Source organism: Camelina sativa, chromosome 5, assembly GCF_000633955.1.
Source record: "Camelina sativa cultivar DH55 chromosome 5, Cs, whole genome shotgun sequence".
In the NCBI taxonomy this organism is placed as follows: Eukaryota; Viridiplantae; Streptophyta; class Magnoliopsida; order Brassicales; family Brassicaceae; genus Camelina; species Camelina sativa.
This window is the reverse complement of record NC_025689.1, coordinates 11230613-11244532: the sequence shown is the minus strand read 5'-3', so window position 1 is coordinate 11244532 and position 13920 is coordinate 11230613. Positions and strand designations below refer to the sequence as shown.

Sequence of the window (13920 nt, the reverse complement as noted above, 5' to 3'; positions counted from 1 at the left end):
AACCTTCTCAGGGCGATAACCTGATGAGGATTCTGAATGTAGCTGCCTTTGCTGTATCTGGTTATGCATCAACCGAAGGAAGAATTTGCAAACCTTTTAATCCAATGTTAGGGGAAACATACGAGGCTGACTATCCTGATAAAGGCCTTCGATTTTTCTCTGAAAAGGTTTGTTTCTTTTATATGAACAACTTCATTATTAAATTTTGGTGAAGATAAAAATATACATAACATTTCTCTTGTTAANCACAAAAGTTTGTCTTCCTGTTTACTTCAACGAGCCACTATCTTCTTTACAGAAATGCTTTGAGGATTTGGAGTATTCATATCTTCTTGATCAAGCATCTGAATGGGGGAAAAAGGTATAGTAAGAATCTGTAGATGAGCAAATATTATTTAGATTCTTTTATGGTAGTCTCATGGTTTTGCCAACATCAAATGAACCTTCTCAGGGCGATAACCTGATGAGGATTCTGAATGTAGCTGCCTTTGCTGTATCTGGTTATGCATCAACCGAAGGAAGAATTTGCAAACCTTTTAATCCAATGTTAGGGGAAACATACGAGGCTGACTATCCTGATAAAGGCCTTCGATTTTTCTCTGAAAAGGTTTGTTTCTTTTATATGAACAACTTCATTATTAAATTTTGGTGAAGATAAAAATATACATAACATTTCTCTTGTTAATTTTGTTCTTAGGTGACTCATCATCCTATGATTGTGGCATGCCAATTATACATAACACTCTCTTGTGAATTTTGTTGTTAGGTGAGTCATCATCCTATGATTGTGGCATGCCATTGTGATGGAACCGGATGGAAATTTTGGGGAGATAGCAACTTGAAAAGCAAGTTTTGGGGTCGATCAATTCAGCTAGATCCTATTGGTTTGTTGACTTTGAAATTTGATGATGGTGAAACTCTCCAGTGGAGTAAGGTATGAATCTTTATAGATAGAAAAAAAAACATTTGTGCATGATATGTAATGCTTATACACTTCTGCTCAAAATATAGGTGACTACATCAATATACAATCTCATACTTGGTAAACTGTATTGTGATCACTACGGAACAATGCGGATAGAAGGTAACGGTGAATACTCATGTAAACTTAAATTCAAGGAACAGTCGATGATCGATAGAAATCCACATCAAGTTCAAGGTGTAGTAGAAGACAAAAATGGGAAAACAGTGGCTAAGTTGTTTGGGAAATGGGATGAGAGTATGCACTATGTGTTGGTGAATCAAGGAAAGGTGAGTGAATCTCATCTTCTGTGGAAACGAAACAAACCTTCCGAAAACCCGACGAAGTATAATCTAACACGGTTTGGAATCACATTGAACGAGCTCACGCCTGGTTTAAAGGAAAAGTTGCCACCAACAGATTCAAGACTTAGACCAGACCAGAGGTATTTAGAGAAGGGAGAGTTTGAAATGGGAAACGCAGAGAAGTTGAGGTTGGAACAGAGACAAAGACAAGCGAGAGAGATGCAAGAGAGAGGTTGGAAACCAAAGTGGTTTAGAAAAGAGAAAGGAAGTGAGACTTACAAATACAATGGAGGTTATTGGGAAGCTCGAGATTCTGGTCGTTGGGATGATTGTCCTGACATCTTTGGTCAAGTTCACCAATCCATAAAGTAAACGAGACCTACAAAACTCCATTTATCTTCATCACTAAATATATATTTCCATTTTTGTATGTTTGTTGTTTTTGTTGTTTCTCGCGTTCTTCATGGGTATAATTGTTTACATACCATTTTTTTTTCCTTCAGTCAAGGAGTTTGTGATGGAAAACAACTAATTTCTCCTTAGGCTCCTACTGGTAACCCATTGTGCTTCTTCACGTTTCCCACTTCCTAGATTTGCGATGGATTTGCTAAAGTTGTGGAGAATCAATTTCAAACCCAAGTCATCCAAGTCCTCTATATATACTCATCGAGTTTTTCTCTTGGAAAATAGTGATTTAAGGAAATCAAATCGTTTGTTCTCACACACAGCAAAAGCACAAAACATCCAGCAATTTCTCTCTCACAAAGTAAGTGTCTTCGAGAGTATCGTAGTGTGTAGTTCATGTAGAGCCGGTGTGTTTGAGTGATTAGCAGACCCGGTTGTGAATGTGTTGTATTCTGGGACTCTTGTAACCTTAAATCCCGTCGCACTGCGGGGCTTTCAAAGAGTTAAGGAAAGAGATTTTGGTCTCGCCTCTATTCTTCCCTTAACGTTTGTGTTGTTATCTCTTATTCAATACCTCTTACGTAGTGTGGCAAATTTCTAGCTCCTACAATACGGTGGAGCACTGTTAACCGGTGAAGGAGACAAAGAAGAGCGTGGTGATCGTACTGGTCCAGGAACCGGAGCAGCGACGGGTAAGACATGGATTTGAAGCTTCTGTCACAAGTTGCAGTGACTAGGAGATCCGCATATGAAGTGTTGGAGTTCCGGTTTGGTTAGAATGATGGTATCAGAGCCGGTCTGGTATCTCGTTATCGGTTTAGTAGATTCGCACAGCTTGAAATCATTGTGAGTGACTTCAGTGACATCGTGGAACTCTTTGTTGTAGTTGAACACCAAAGAGTCTCCAACTTGGAAAGTTCTTGAAGATGCCCATGCATCGTAATTGACGCTCATAATCGTCCATCCCGTGGAGTCACCGACTTTGTGAACCATTGCTCCAATGGAAACTCCACAAAGTGCGGCAAGAATCAGCAAATAAGTAAAGAAGACGTTACTTTGGATCAAAGCCATGAATATGATGGACTGTTGTTTGAAACAAGAGAATTAAGCAGCAATGAAAGAAAACAGCTTTTTATGAAGTTTTGAGTTTTGTGTTGGTGAGAAGTTGAAAGAGCACTATGTTGTTTATATATAGACCCGAGCTCTCGTTTAAAACAATCCTTATCCTTTTCTCTTTAGGAATTTGACACTTTTAATATGTTTTTCTTAACCAAAAAAATATATTTTGATAATTCCTAGTGATGATGTTTTTGTTAAGGTCCTTTTTAATTTCCCTTTTCCATATAAAAAGACTAAAAGAGATACAGTATATATTTAACTGATTTGCGCATCATGTTTTCGTTTGATTTTCCTTTTTTGTCTAACCTACTAGAATAGAATTGAGAACTCCCAAGTCCCAATAGCCCTTGTTAAAAAAAAAAAACTTTATTTAATCATAACTTTACTGTTCTTAATGAAAAGCTAAAACAGAGGCTTCACATAAATTTTTTTCTTTTAGGATTGTGATTTTAATAAATAGTGTTTTGATTTGTCCACGTCCCTCTCGCTCCGACTTGAATATAAAGACACAAGTCATCGATATATCCAATAGTGAATTTTATTTTTGCTTTACTTTTTCACATTCATATAGTTTTCTACTCTGAATTTTATTTACACAAAAATTAAACTATTTATAAAGATTAAATAAATTATAACATATACTATTTTTTGGGTTGAAAAAAATGGTAATAATATTAAATAGGTTTGAGTATTCGAGTAACCATCTCGATTCCAGTTTAATTTTACACATCACAAGATCTAAAATTCATGATCAGGAGTACGTAGTTTGTTGCAATGTATGGCATGCTCGGTTACGTACGAATATCTATATTTCTCATTTTTTTCTTAATTTATAAATACTTTGTTTCCTTTATAACGCATGATATATAACTGACTAATTGTTTGCCGAGTTTGCAATTGTACGTAATATCAAAATTATTTAGCAAAATAATAGAAATTTATGTGAACATACGGAAGTTAAAAAGAATTTGTGTCGCTTGTTACGTTGAAGTAAACAAAACCACTCAAGGAACAAAAAAAAAAAACTTAAAACTCATAGTCTCAATTCTCAAACGTACGTACGGAACTGGTAAAACTAAGAAGTAGAACCAAAAGCCAAAAGACAAAACGTCTGTGAATCTATCAAACTAATATGAAAATTAGAGAAAGTAAAGGAAGGACGCAGAGTCCGATCCAAACACTAGACTTTGAAGCTGCGCTAAGTGGAGCTGGTGACGGTCCCATCTGATACTGTGGAGCACTGTTAACCGGTGAATCAGCCAACGGTGAAGGTGACGAAGAAGAGCTTGGTGATCGGACCGGTCGAGGAACCGGAGCAGCGACGGGTCCTAATGAGGCTGGTAAGACATGGATTTGAAGCTTCTGTCCAAAATTGCAATGTCTAGGATATCCGCATATGAAGTGTTGGATTCCTGGCTTGGTTAGAGCGATGGTATCAGAACCGGTCTGATATCTTGAAAGCGGTTTAGATGCTTCACACAACATGAAATCATTGTGAGTGACTTCAGTGACGTCATGGAAATCTTTAGTGTATTCGAAGACCAAAGAATCTCCCACATGAAAAGTTTTTGAAGATGCCCATGCATCGTAATCAACGCTAATCGTCCATCCTTTGGAGTCACCCACTTTGTGAACGGTTCCTCCAATGGCACCTCCAAAAAGTGCAACAAGAATCAGCAAAGAAGTAAAGAAGACGTTACTTTTGATCAAAGCCATGATGAATTGTTGTTTGAAACAAGAGAATTAACCAGCAATTAAAGAAAACAACTTTGTAAGAGATTTTATGAAGTTTTGAGAGTGGGTTGGTGAGAAGTTAAGATAGCGCTATGTTGTTTATATAGAGACCTAAGGTCTCGTTTAAAACAATCATTTTCTCTTTAGGAATTGGGTTGACAATTTTTATATATTTTCTTAACCAAAAAAATATAATATATTTTGATAATTTCTATTTCCTAGTGATGTATTTTTTATGGTCTTTTCTAATTGGCGTTTTCCATATAAAAGATAGATACAATATATATGTTACTAATTTGCCCATTGTGTTTTCGTTTGATTTTTTTTTTTTTTTTTGTCTAACCTACTAGAATTGAGACTCCTAATAACCCGTTGTTAAAAAAAAAGTTTAGGTTGACAAAAAAAAAAAAACTATAGTCTTCTTAATTAAAACCTAAAATAATCTAGATTTTCTTGATGTCCCTTAACAAAAAGAACAAAAAGAAAGATTCGTGTATGTGCTTAGGCTTATTCAAAGTGTGCATAAAGTGAACAGTCAAATTGATTATTCGCAAAATAACCTTCCACTTTTTATTTTTTATTTGCTAATAATTAACTTCAAGTGTGATGGGTGTCTAATTTCATCATATTTCATGTTCAATTTTCAGAAAAATGCTATTTTAAATAATATCATTTTTTCTTAAGCATAATAAAGTGCACTACATATTGACCGTACAAAATTATTAATACATGGGATTTTGTTAATAAGAAACATAACACTTTAATAAAAAAGTACTGGCCAAATTTTTTATAAATGGCTGCCTACCTAATAAATTAGATATTGATAAGACTAATCCTCTGTTTTTTTTTTTCTCATTTTGTACTCATGAGTATTTACATATTTATAGCTTAAACTTAAATATTATCTAGTTCATGAATATATAGCATATACATATTTATAGCTTAAAATTTGATATCATTTACCAAATAAATCATATGGTTAACTAGATGATGATGGCAGTTGATAAAAACAGTTAACAAGATAAGTTTTGTCGAAATTTTGTTTATCATCATTATCAATATTATATTATATTATACACTGTATCTGAAGAAAATCACAATGTAATTGACACAAAACATGTGTAGCTCAAATCTAATCATGTATGTACTAACGATCAGGTTGTAAATGTATTTATGGCTGTATTTATACAGATGCTTATATAGATAATCACTGCTCTAGTAATGCTTCATCTTGTTTGCTTTGCTGTAATCTCTATATAGGCTAGTGTAGCTCAAACCTGATCATGTATTAAATTGGCTATAATGTACTAGCGATCAGGTTGTAAATGTACTGATGGCTGAATTTTTCCTTTCATGTTTTTTACAGGTCCATAATGGCTGTTGTTAACCTTCAGGAAGTGAATTTCAAGGATCCTATGCTTAATGCCTTCATCTTGACATCGACACAGAGACAGCTCACTCAGGAGGAAGTGATGTACATTTTTGAGGCGTTTCTTTTCAGTCCTACACCTGATGTTGAGTTTCCTATCACGCCTCCAACTGCCATTCCTGAGAACCAGACTGGCTTCTACCGGTTTAATGTTGTAATCACCCGTGACAACAATACGTGGGATGTGCTGCTAGACGGTCCACGTGGTGCTAGGCGCAGTGTTGTGTCCTCTACCTGGGTAAGCAAATCTGTTCATGAAAATTTGATACTTTCTTTTTTTGATTGTTTCTGTAAAGGGATGTTAAAACAGGTAAACCCACCCCGTTTAAACCCATCCAATTTAAACCCACCCCATTTAAGTATAAACCCATTTAAACTCATATATATTTGAAACCCATTTAACCATACCCATTTAAACATACATTGCCCCATTTAACCTATTAAACACATTTAAGTATATAATTTTGGTGATAATGTATAATTTTGTGGTTTTGTAATTTTGGCGGTAAAACATTTAGATAACAAAAGACAATTTTGCATTTTTGACGGAAAAACAAGGTTTTGAGAAAAAATATTTTGATAAAAAAGACAATTTTTTTTTTTGGCAGGAAAACATGTTTTTACGGTTTTGGCAGAAAAACACATTTTTTACGGTTTTGGCAGGAAAACATATTTTACGGTTTTAGCGGGAAAACACATTTTAATAAAAGTATCAACACAAATGGGTCTAGATGGGTATCCATTTATTTATAATAAAACCCATATAATTAATGAGACTAAATGGGGAAACCCATTTAACCCATTCAATTTATTCCCATAAATGGGTATAAATGGGCTCATTTTAATTTAACATACCCATTTAATAAATGGGTTTGCTGACCCATATTAACATCTATTTGTACCGGGATGAGCATAATTCTAATAAATAAGATTTTGCGGGGAAAGAATGGAGCAAGTCCTTTATTAACGAAATGAGGTCGTCAATTACAAAGAGTGAGTTCGTCAGCTTACAGACAAGCTAACCACCAGAAAAATGACTATCTCAAAGGTGGAAACGAATTACACAAAAGACAATAAACTCTATTTTCGATGTAGAGTCTGTGAGTAATGTCCAGAAGTCAGAATGAGGTTCCTAATAAATGTTTTGAGCTATTTATAGGTGAGTGTGGAGTTAGGCACTCTAGGGTTTCTGCGCGAATTCCTGAAATTGCCCTCTGCGGAGCTTAATGGACTTTCTCCCAAATTTTTCAGACCGAAGTCACAGTTTAACAAGTTTAGCGAGTCTTGTTGGGCCGAGTTGTCATATGGGACAAAGTCCATATCCAACAATAGTCCCCCCCTCAGTCCGGTGAGCGAGGTATTTCTGCGATCGGCGGGCGTACTTCAAGACTTAACATATGCCTGCTCGGCATTGGGCGTTCCAGACCGCCTCGGGAAGATCTACCTTCGTGTGGTGATGGTTAAAGCGATAGTTTCTTCTCAGCTCGGAGCTCGCTCTGATGTTGTATGCGTTGAGTATGTTGTTGGGGAGCACAGAGCTTGCCTCAATGTTTTGTGCCTTGAGCACGTCTTTGCGGAGCGTAGAGCGTGGCGCCTGGCGCGTGGAGCGTGGAGCTCGTCTAGATGTTATGCGCCTTGAGCTCGTTTTTACAGAGCGTAGAGTTTAATAATGGATCTGCAATGGTTGAGGACGGAGTTGCCGCACTAACTGAGGGTCAGAGAAATTGAGCCAGATCGGCGGGCGGAGATTGAGGTCGGCAAGAGTGAGATTGAGGTTAGCGAGAGTGAGATTGAGGTTGGCGAAATTGAGATTGAGGTCGGCGAGAGTGAGATTGAGGTTGGCGAGAGTGAGATTGAGGTCAGCGAGGGTGAGATTGAGGTCGGCAAGATTGAGGTTGGCGAGAGTGAGATTGAGGTCGGCGAGCGGAGATCCGGTTGGCGAGAGTGAGATTTTCCTGATCGCACTACGACGGCAGTACAAAACCCACATGTCGTCTCTATGGAAGACTTCAAGGTCTTGTTCGCCACCATGACATAGCAGATCTACCATATGATCTTCGACACCAACCGCAGAGTTGATGCTGTCGTAACTCAGACGGCCCCATCACCACTCTCTGCAGGGCAGTTGCCTGTGCTCAGGATAGGCGATCTCTCACGTCGTCTCGATTTCTCGAACATACCGACGGTCAACCAATCAGAGTGAAGGACTCTTCCCCCCAGGTAACGTCGAGCATCTGGCCGTCGAACCCGAACTCACAGATCCGTGAGATCCGGCTATTCAGTTCGCCCCCTCGACAAGCACGAGACCTTGCCTCGAGATCGAGGAAATCCAGTCGCAGATTCGCAGCATGAGTTTGCTCCTTCACCGGGCTATCAACACAGCTCCAGAGATCGATAGGATTGTCGAGGTCACTCGGTGAACTCCTTTCACTCAGCGGATCCTGCAAGCCGCCATACCGAACGTCACGCTGAAGCTCCCAACCAACCTCGGAGATAAGGATTCAGTCCATTTCATGATATCTTTCATGGCGACTGTAGCCAAGGCGCGATTTACCAACGAACAGAGGGATATTGGATACTGCCAGCTGTTCATCGATAGTCTTTCCGGTCCCGTCTTAACTTGGTTGACAAGGCTTGAGTCGAACTCGATTGACAACTTCACCCAATTGTCAACGGCTTTTCTCAAGCATTATCGAATTTTCATTGAGCGAGGTGTGACGAGTTCGAATCTCTAGGAGATGGACCAAGAACCTGGTGAGCCCATTGGCAGTTTCTTAGGCAGGTTTAAAGAGAAACTGGCGAACGTCTCCGTCCCATAAGACGCCGCTTTCAGGAAAGGTCTACTTCCTAGTTAACCCTTACGGAAAGACCTCAACATCCGAGAACCCAAAGACCTTGATGACACCCTACATCGAGCCTCCCGGTTCACACTCGTGGAGGATGAGGATGCCCGGTTGGCCGCGAAAACGGTGTCCACACCCCCAGCCCCCACGAAGGCTAGGAATTGGGATAAATACCACGAGCCCCGAAAGCACCATGATCCCCAAGACCAAAAAAGGGCGTCGTCCACGCGGTCTCCGAGGCAGATGGCCAAAGCAAGCCGACGCCCGACCCAAAAGATTTGTACTACGACTTCCACATGGTACCCGGCCATTCCACGCACGAGTGCGTCCACCTAAAGAATTATCTATATGGAAAATATCTTTCTTGCGAGGTTGAGGCCGTCTTTCAACCCAAGAGTTTCCGTGGGGGCAGAGGTCGTCGTGGAGGCTGGCGAGGTGGTCGATGTATTGGTGCCCGCGGTGCAGGAGGCGGCGGTCGAGGCTACACTAATAACGGTCTGACTAACGATATTCAACAACCAGAGATTCAAGTACTCGCAGACCATCAAGAGGAGATGCCCCAAGAGAAAGAGTTACATGGTCCCCCCCAAACGACAGCGGGGGCAGAATCCCAAACGCGCCAACTCCCCTCTTCGAGGCCGAATAACTATGATATTCGGCCCGCCAGAGTATTGTACTGACTCCGTTCGAGCATTGAAGAAGAGGGCGCGTCAGGTCTGCAGCCTTCAGGCGGCCTTGAACGAACATTCGCTCTACACGGACCCTATATCATTCACACTGGAAGATGCCAAAGGAATCCAATATCCACATTCGGATCCCCTAGTCGTCGAAGTAGCTATGGGCGAATTCGATGTCGAAAGAGTCCTTGTTGATACTGGAAGTACTGTGAACGTTTTGTTCTGGCAGATGCTAGAAAAAATAGGCGTCACACCCGAGCAGGTGAAACCCGAGACCCAAACTTTGACCGATTACGACGGAGTTGCTAAAATGTTAATGGGCGATGTAAATTTGCAAGTACGCGCGCTGGTGGAGTGACTAGGAAAACTAAATTCGTGGTCATCGACGCGCCTCCAATTTACAACGCCATTTTGGGGCGCCATGGATATACGCGATGCAAGCTGTGCCTTCGACGTACCTTCTCTGCCTCAAATTCCCGAACGCTACAGAAATCTTCACGCTCTACGGCGATCAGAGGATGGTCCGAACTTGCACCATAGTCAAAAAAAAGCAAAGGAAAAAGGAGGAGGCATAGCAATTATAGAGTGGGGACTACCTTACTAGTCCCCATAAGCCGGAGCAAGATCTGCTCAAGTCTCTAGAGTGTTGGGTCGTCCAGGTAAACATCGGCTCTTCAGATCCCTCACGAACAGTCGGTATCGGAGCCGAACTGGAGGACCACATTAAGACAAAGCTCATCGCTTTCTTACAGTCTCGGTCCTCAACATTCGCTTGGTCCACAAAAGACATGGTCGGGATCAGCCTGGACGTCATCTGCCAAAGACTCAATGTCAATCCCACGTTCACACCAATCAGACAGAAGCGTAGGCGTCTGGGTCCAGATTGGGCAAAAGCAGTCCAAGATGAAGTCGAACGACTGTTCAAAGCGGACCAAATAATGGAGGTTCAATACCCCAATTGGTTAGCCAACCCAGTCGTGATTAAAAAGAAGAACAGCAAGTGGAGAGTCTGTGTGGATTTCACCGATCTCAATAAAGCATGTCCTAAGGATAGTTTCCCTTTGCGGCAGATAGATCAACTCGTCGAAGCCACATCCGGAAACCAGCTGCTCTCTTTCATGGACGCTTTCTCGGGATACAACCAGATCGCCATGAGCTCGACGGATCGCGAAAAAACAGCATTTATTACGGATAGGGTAACTTACTGTTACAAAGTTATGCCGTTCGGACAGAAGAACGCCGGGGCGACCTACCAACGATTGGTGAACATGATGTTCGCCGACCTGCTTGGTCAAACTATGGAGGTCTACATCGACGACATGCTGGTCAATTTTTTGATCGCGGAGCAACACGTTCAACATCTCGCCAAATGCTTCGATATTTTAGACCAGTTCCAGATGAAGCTGAATCCGACGAAGTGCACGTTTGGGGTCACCTCGGGCGAATTCCTGGGATACATCATTACCGAACGGGGAATAAAGGCAAACCCCAAACAGATTGAAGCCATACTGAGACTACCGTCTCCAACTAAAAAATGGGAGGTGCAACGCCTGACCGGCCGGATCGCCGCTCTAAATCGCTTTATCAACCGTTCAACGGATAAATGCTTTCCTTTCTATCAACTCCTCTGAGGAAACAAGGACTTCCATTGGGACTAAGACTGCGAAATCGCCTTTTGGCAGTTGAAGGAGTATATAACCATTCACCCGGTGCTAGTTAAACCAGAGAACGGCGAAACGTTCTACCTCTACGTCTCAGTCTCCAGTTTGGTAGTCAGCGGTGTCTTGGTCCGAGACGACCGTGGCGACCAAAGACCAATCTTCTACACTAGCAAAGCCCTCAACAATGCGGAGTCACGGTAACCCACGCTAGAGAAATTGGCCCTCGCCGTGATTGTTGCTGCGCGTAAGCTTCGACCTTATTTCCAGTCGCATTCCAACGTCGTGTTCACTGATCAGCCACTCCGAACTATCCTCCATAGCCCCCTCCAATCCAGACATATGGCAAAGTGGGCGGTCGAGTTAAGCAAATACGATATCGAATACCGCTCTCGTCCAAGCTCGAAGTCACAAGTCCTGGCCGATTTCATCACCGAGCTGTCCCCTGAACTCGGGGACCCTACCCCTAAGGAGGAACACTAGACGATGTTCGTCGATGGATCGTCGTCTCATCATGGATCCGGCGTGGGACTCATTCTCCGATCTCCCACTGGCGAAGTACTTGAGCAAGCATTGAAGCTCAATTTTAAAGCGTCAAATAACGAAACGGAGTACAAAGCCGTTCTCAGGGGAATTAGGTTAGCACGAGGACTCGGGGTGACACACCTACAAGTTTTCTGCGATTCTCAACTGGTAGTCAGCCAGTTTAGTGGCGAGTTCGACGCCAAGAACGAGCGAATGGGAGCATACCGTTAGTTGGTCTGGACATTATCCAGGGAATTCACTTCTTTCTCTCTGACGAAGGTCCCGCGAAGCGAGAACGCATCAACAGACGCTCTCGCAGCCCTGGCGAACTGCTCGGATCCGGATTTGCGGTGCACCATTCCAGTCGAGTGCATCGAAGCTCCTAGCATCGACCTAGCCAGCCTAATCTCAGTCATCAATGACGATTCGGTTCCGATGGAGGTCGACGAGCCAATAGAAGACATGACGGATGTCACGAAGCCATCCGATGATTGGCAAATTGAGATTAAGCTCTATATCTCCGATGGAATCGTTCCACCGGACCGCTGGGCAACCCGGCGTTTAAAGGCCCAAAGCGCTAAATACATCCTCTTGGATGGAAACCTATACCGCCGCAGTTCGTCCGGGGTATTCCTTACTTGCGTTAGTCGCGAGGAGGCCGAACGAATCATGATGGAAGTACACGAAGGCAACGGTGGCAACCACTCCGGCGGACGTGCACTTGCTTTAAAGATAAAAAAGATGGTCACTACTGGCTAACCATGATTGCCGACTGTGAGGCCTTCTCGGCGAAGTGTGAAGCGTGCCAGCGTCACGGGCTGATGCAACATGTCCCGCCCAAAATACTGAGTACCATCAAAGCTCCGTACCCCTTCATGCGTTGGGCCATGGACCTCGTAGGACCTCTGCCGCCGTCGAGGTCCAAGAAGTTCATCCTTGTGCTAACTGATTATTTCACCAAGTGGGTAGAAGCGGAGTCGTTCACCAAGATCCAATCTCTAGATGTGACCAATTTCATATGGAAAAACATCATATGTCGTCACGTACTCCCGTACGAGATCGTCACCAACAACGGCACGCAGTTCACCTCGCTTATCACCAGGCGCTTTCTTGGGTTGTTGACTTTGAAATTTGATGATGATGAAACTTTGCAGTGGAGTAAGGTATGAATCTTTATAGATAGAAAAAAGCATTTGTGCATGATATGTAATGCTAATACACTTCTGCTCAAAATATAGGTGACTACATCAATCTACAATCTCATACTTGGTAAACTGTATTGTGATCACTACAGAACAATGCGGATAGAAGGCAACGGTGAATACTCTTGCAAACTTAAATTCAAGGAACAGTCGATGATCGATAGAAATCCACATCAAGTTCAAGGTGTACTAGAAGACAAAAATGGGAAAACAGTGGCTAAGTTGTTTGGGAAATGAGATGAGAGTATGCACTATGTGATGGTGAATCAAGGAAAGGTGAGTGAATCTCATCTTCTGTGGAAACGAAACAAACCTTCCGAAAACCCGACGAAGTATAATCTAACACGGTTTGGAATCACATTGAACGAGCTCACGCCTGGTTTAAAGGAAAAGTTGCCACCAACAGATTCAAGACTTAGACCAGACCAGAGGTATTTAGAGAAGGGAGAGTTTGAAATGGGAAACGCAGAGAAGTTGAGGTTGGAACAGAGACAAAGACAAGCGAGAGAGATGCAAGNGATCACGTTGAACGAGCTTACGGCTAGTTTAAAGGAGAAGTTGCCACCAACATATTCAAGACCTAGACCAGACCAGAGGTATTTGGAGAAGGGAGAGTTTGAAATGGGAAACGCGGAGAAGTTGAGGTTGGAACAGGGACAAAGACAAGCGAGAGAGATGCAAGAGAGAGGTTGGAAACCAAAGTGGTTTAGAAAAGAGAAAGGAAGTGAGACTTACAAATACAATGGAGGTTATTGGGAAGCTCAAGATTCTGGTCGTTGGGATGATTGTCCTGAAATCTTTGGTCAAGTTCACCAATCCATTAAGTAAACGAGACCTACAAAACTCCATTTCTCTTCATCACTAAATACATATTTCCATTTTTGTATGTTTGTTGTTTTTGTTGTTTCTCGTGTTCTTCATGGTTATAATTCTTTACATACCATTTTTTTTCCTTCTGTCAAGGAGTTTGTGATGAAAACAACTAATTTCTCCTTAGATTTTCTTGATGTCCCTTAAAAAAAAAATGCAAAAAGAAAGATTCTTGTTAATTTGAAATACATT

At 41.8% G+C, this 13920-nt stretch overlaps 3 protein-coding genes and 1 pseudogene across 4 annotated transcripts in view; 2 read left to right on the top strand and 2 right to left on the bottom strand.

The window, feature by feature from the left end:
- Positions 1 to 1823, top strand: part of LOC104786528 (oxysterol-binding protein-related protein 1B) — a 10510-nt gene extending 8687 nt beyond the window's left edge. For both annotated transcript variants that reach the window (XM_010511956.1, XM_019245854.1), the window contains 3 exons: positions 12 to 167; positions 767 to 934; positions 1012 to 1823. In XM_010511956.1, coding sequence (XP_010510258.1) covers positions 12 to 167; positions 767 to 934; positions 1012 to 1638 — 951 coding nt within the window. In that variant the 3' untranslated portion in view covers positions 1639 to 1823. The remainder of the gene's footprint in view (positions 1 to 11; positions 168 to 766; positions 935 to 1011) is intronic.
- Positions 2389 to 2742, bottom strand: LOC104789144 (mavicyanin-like). Its single transcript, XM_010514882.1, has one exon. It carries the CDS (start codon positions 2740 to 2742, stop codon positions 2389 to 2391), a length of 354 nt encoding a protein of 117 aa, XP_010513184.1.
- On the bottom strand, positions 3913 to 4578 carry LOC104789143 (mavicyanin-like). The gene has a single exon (XM_010514881.1). It carries the CDS (start codon positions 4504 to 4506, stop codon positions 3913 to 3915), a length of 594 nt encoding a protein of 197 aa, XP_010513183.1. The 5' UTR covers positions 4507 to 4578.
- LOC104789142 lies at positions 12418 to 13686 on the top strand (annotated as a pseudogene).

Coding starts and splice junctions, on each gene's coding strand:
- LOC104789144 (XM_010514882.1), bottom strand. CDS start 2,742: ATGGCTTTGATCCAAAGTAACGTCTTCTTTACTTATTTGCTGATTCTT.
- LOC104789143 (XM_010514881.1), bottom strand. CDS start 4,506: ATGGCTTTGATCAAAAGTAACGTCTTCTTTACTTCTTTGCTGATTCTT.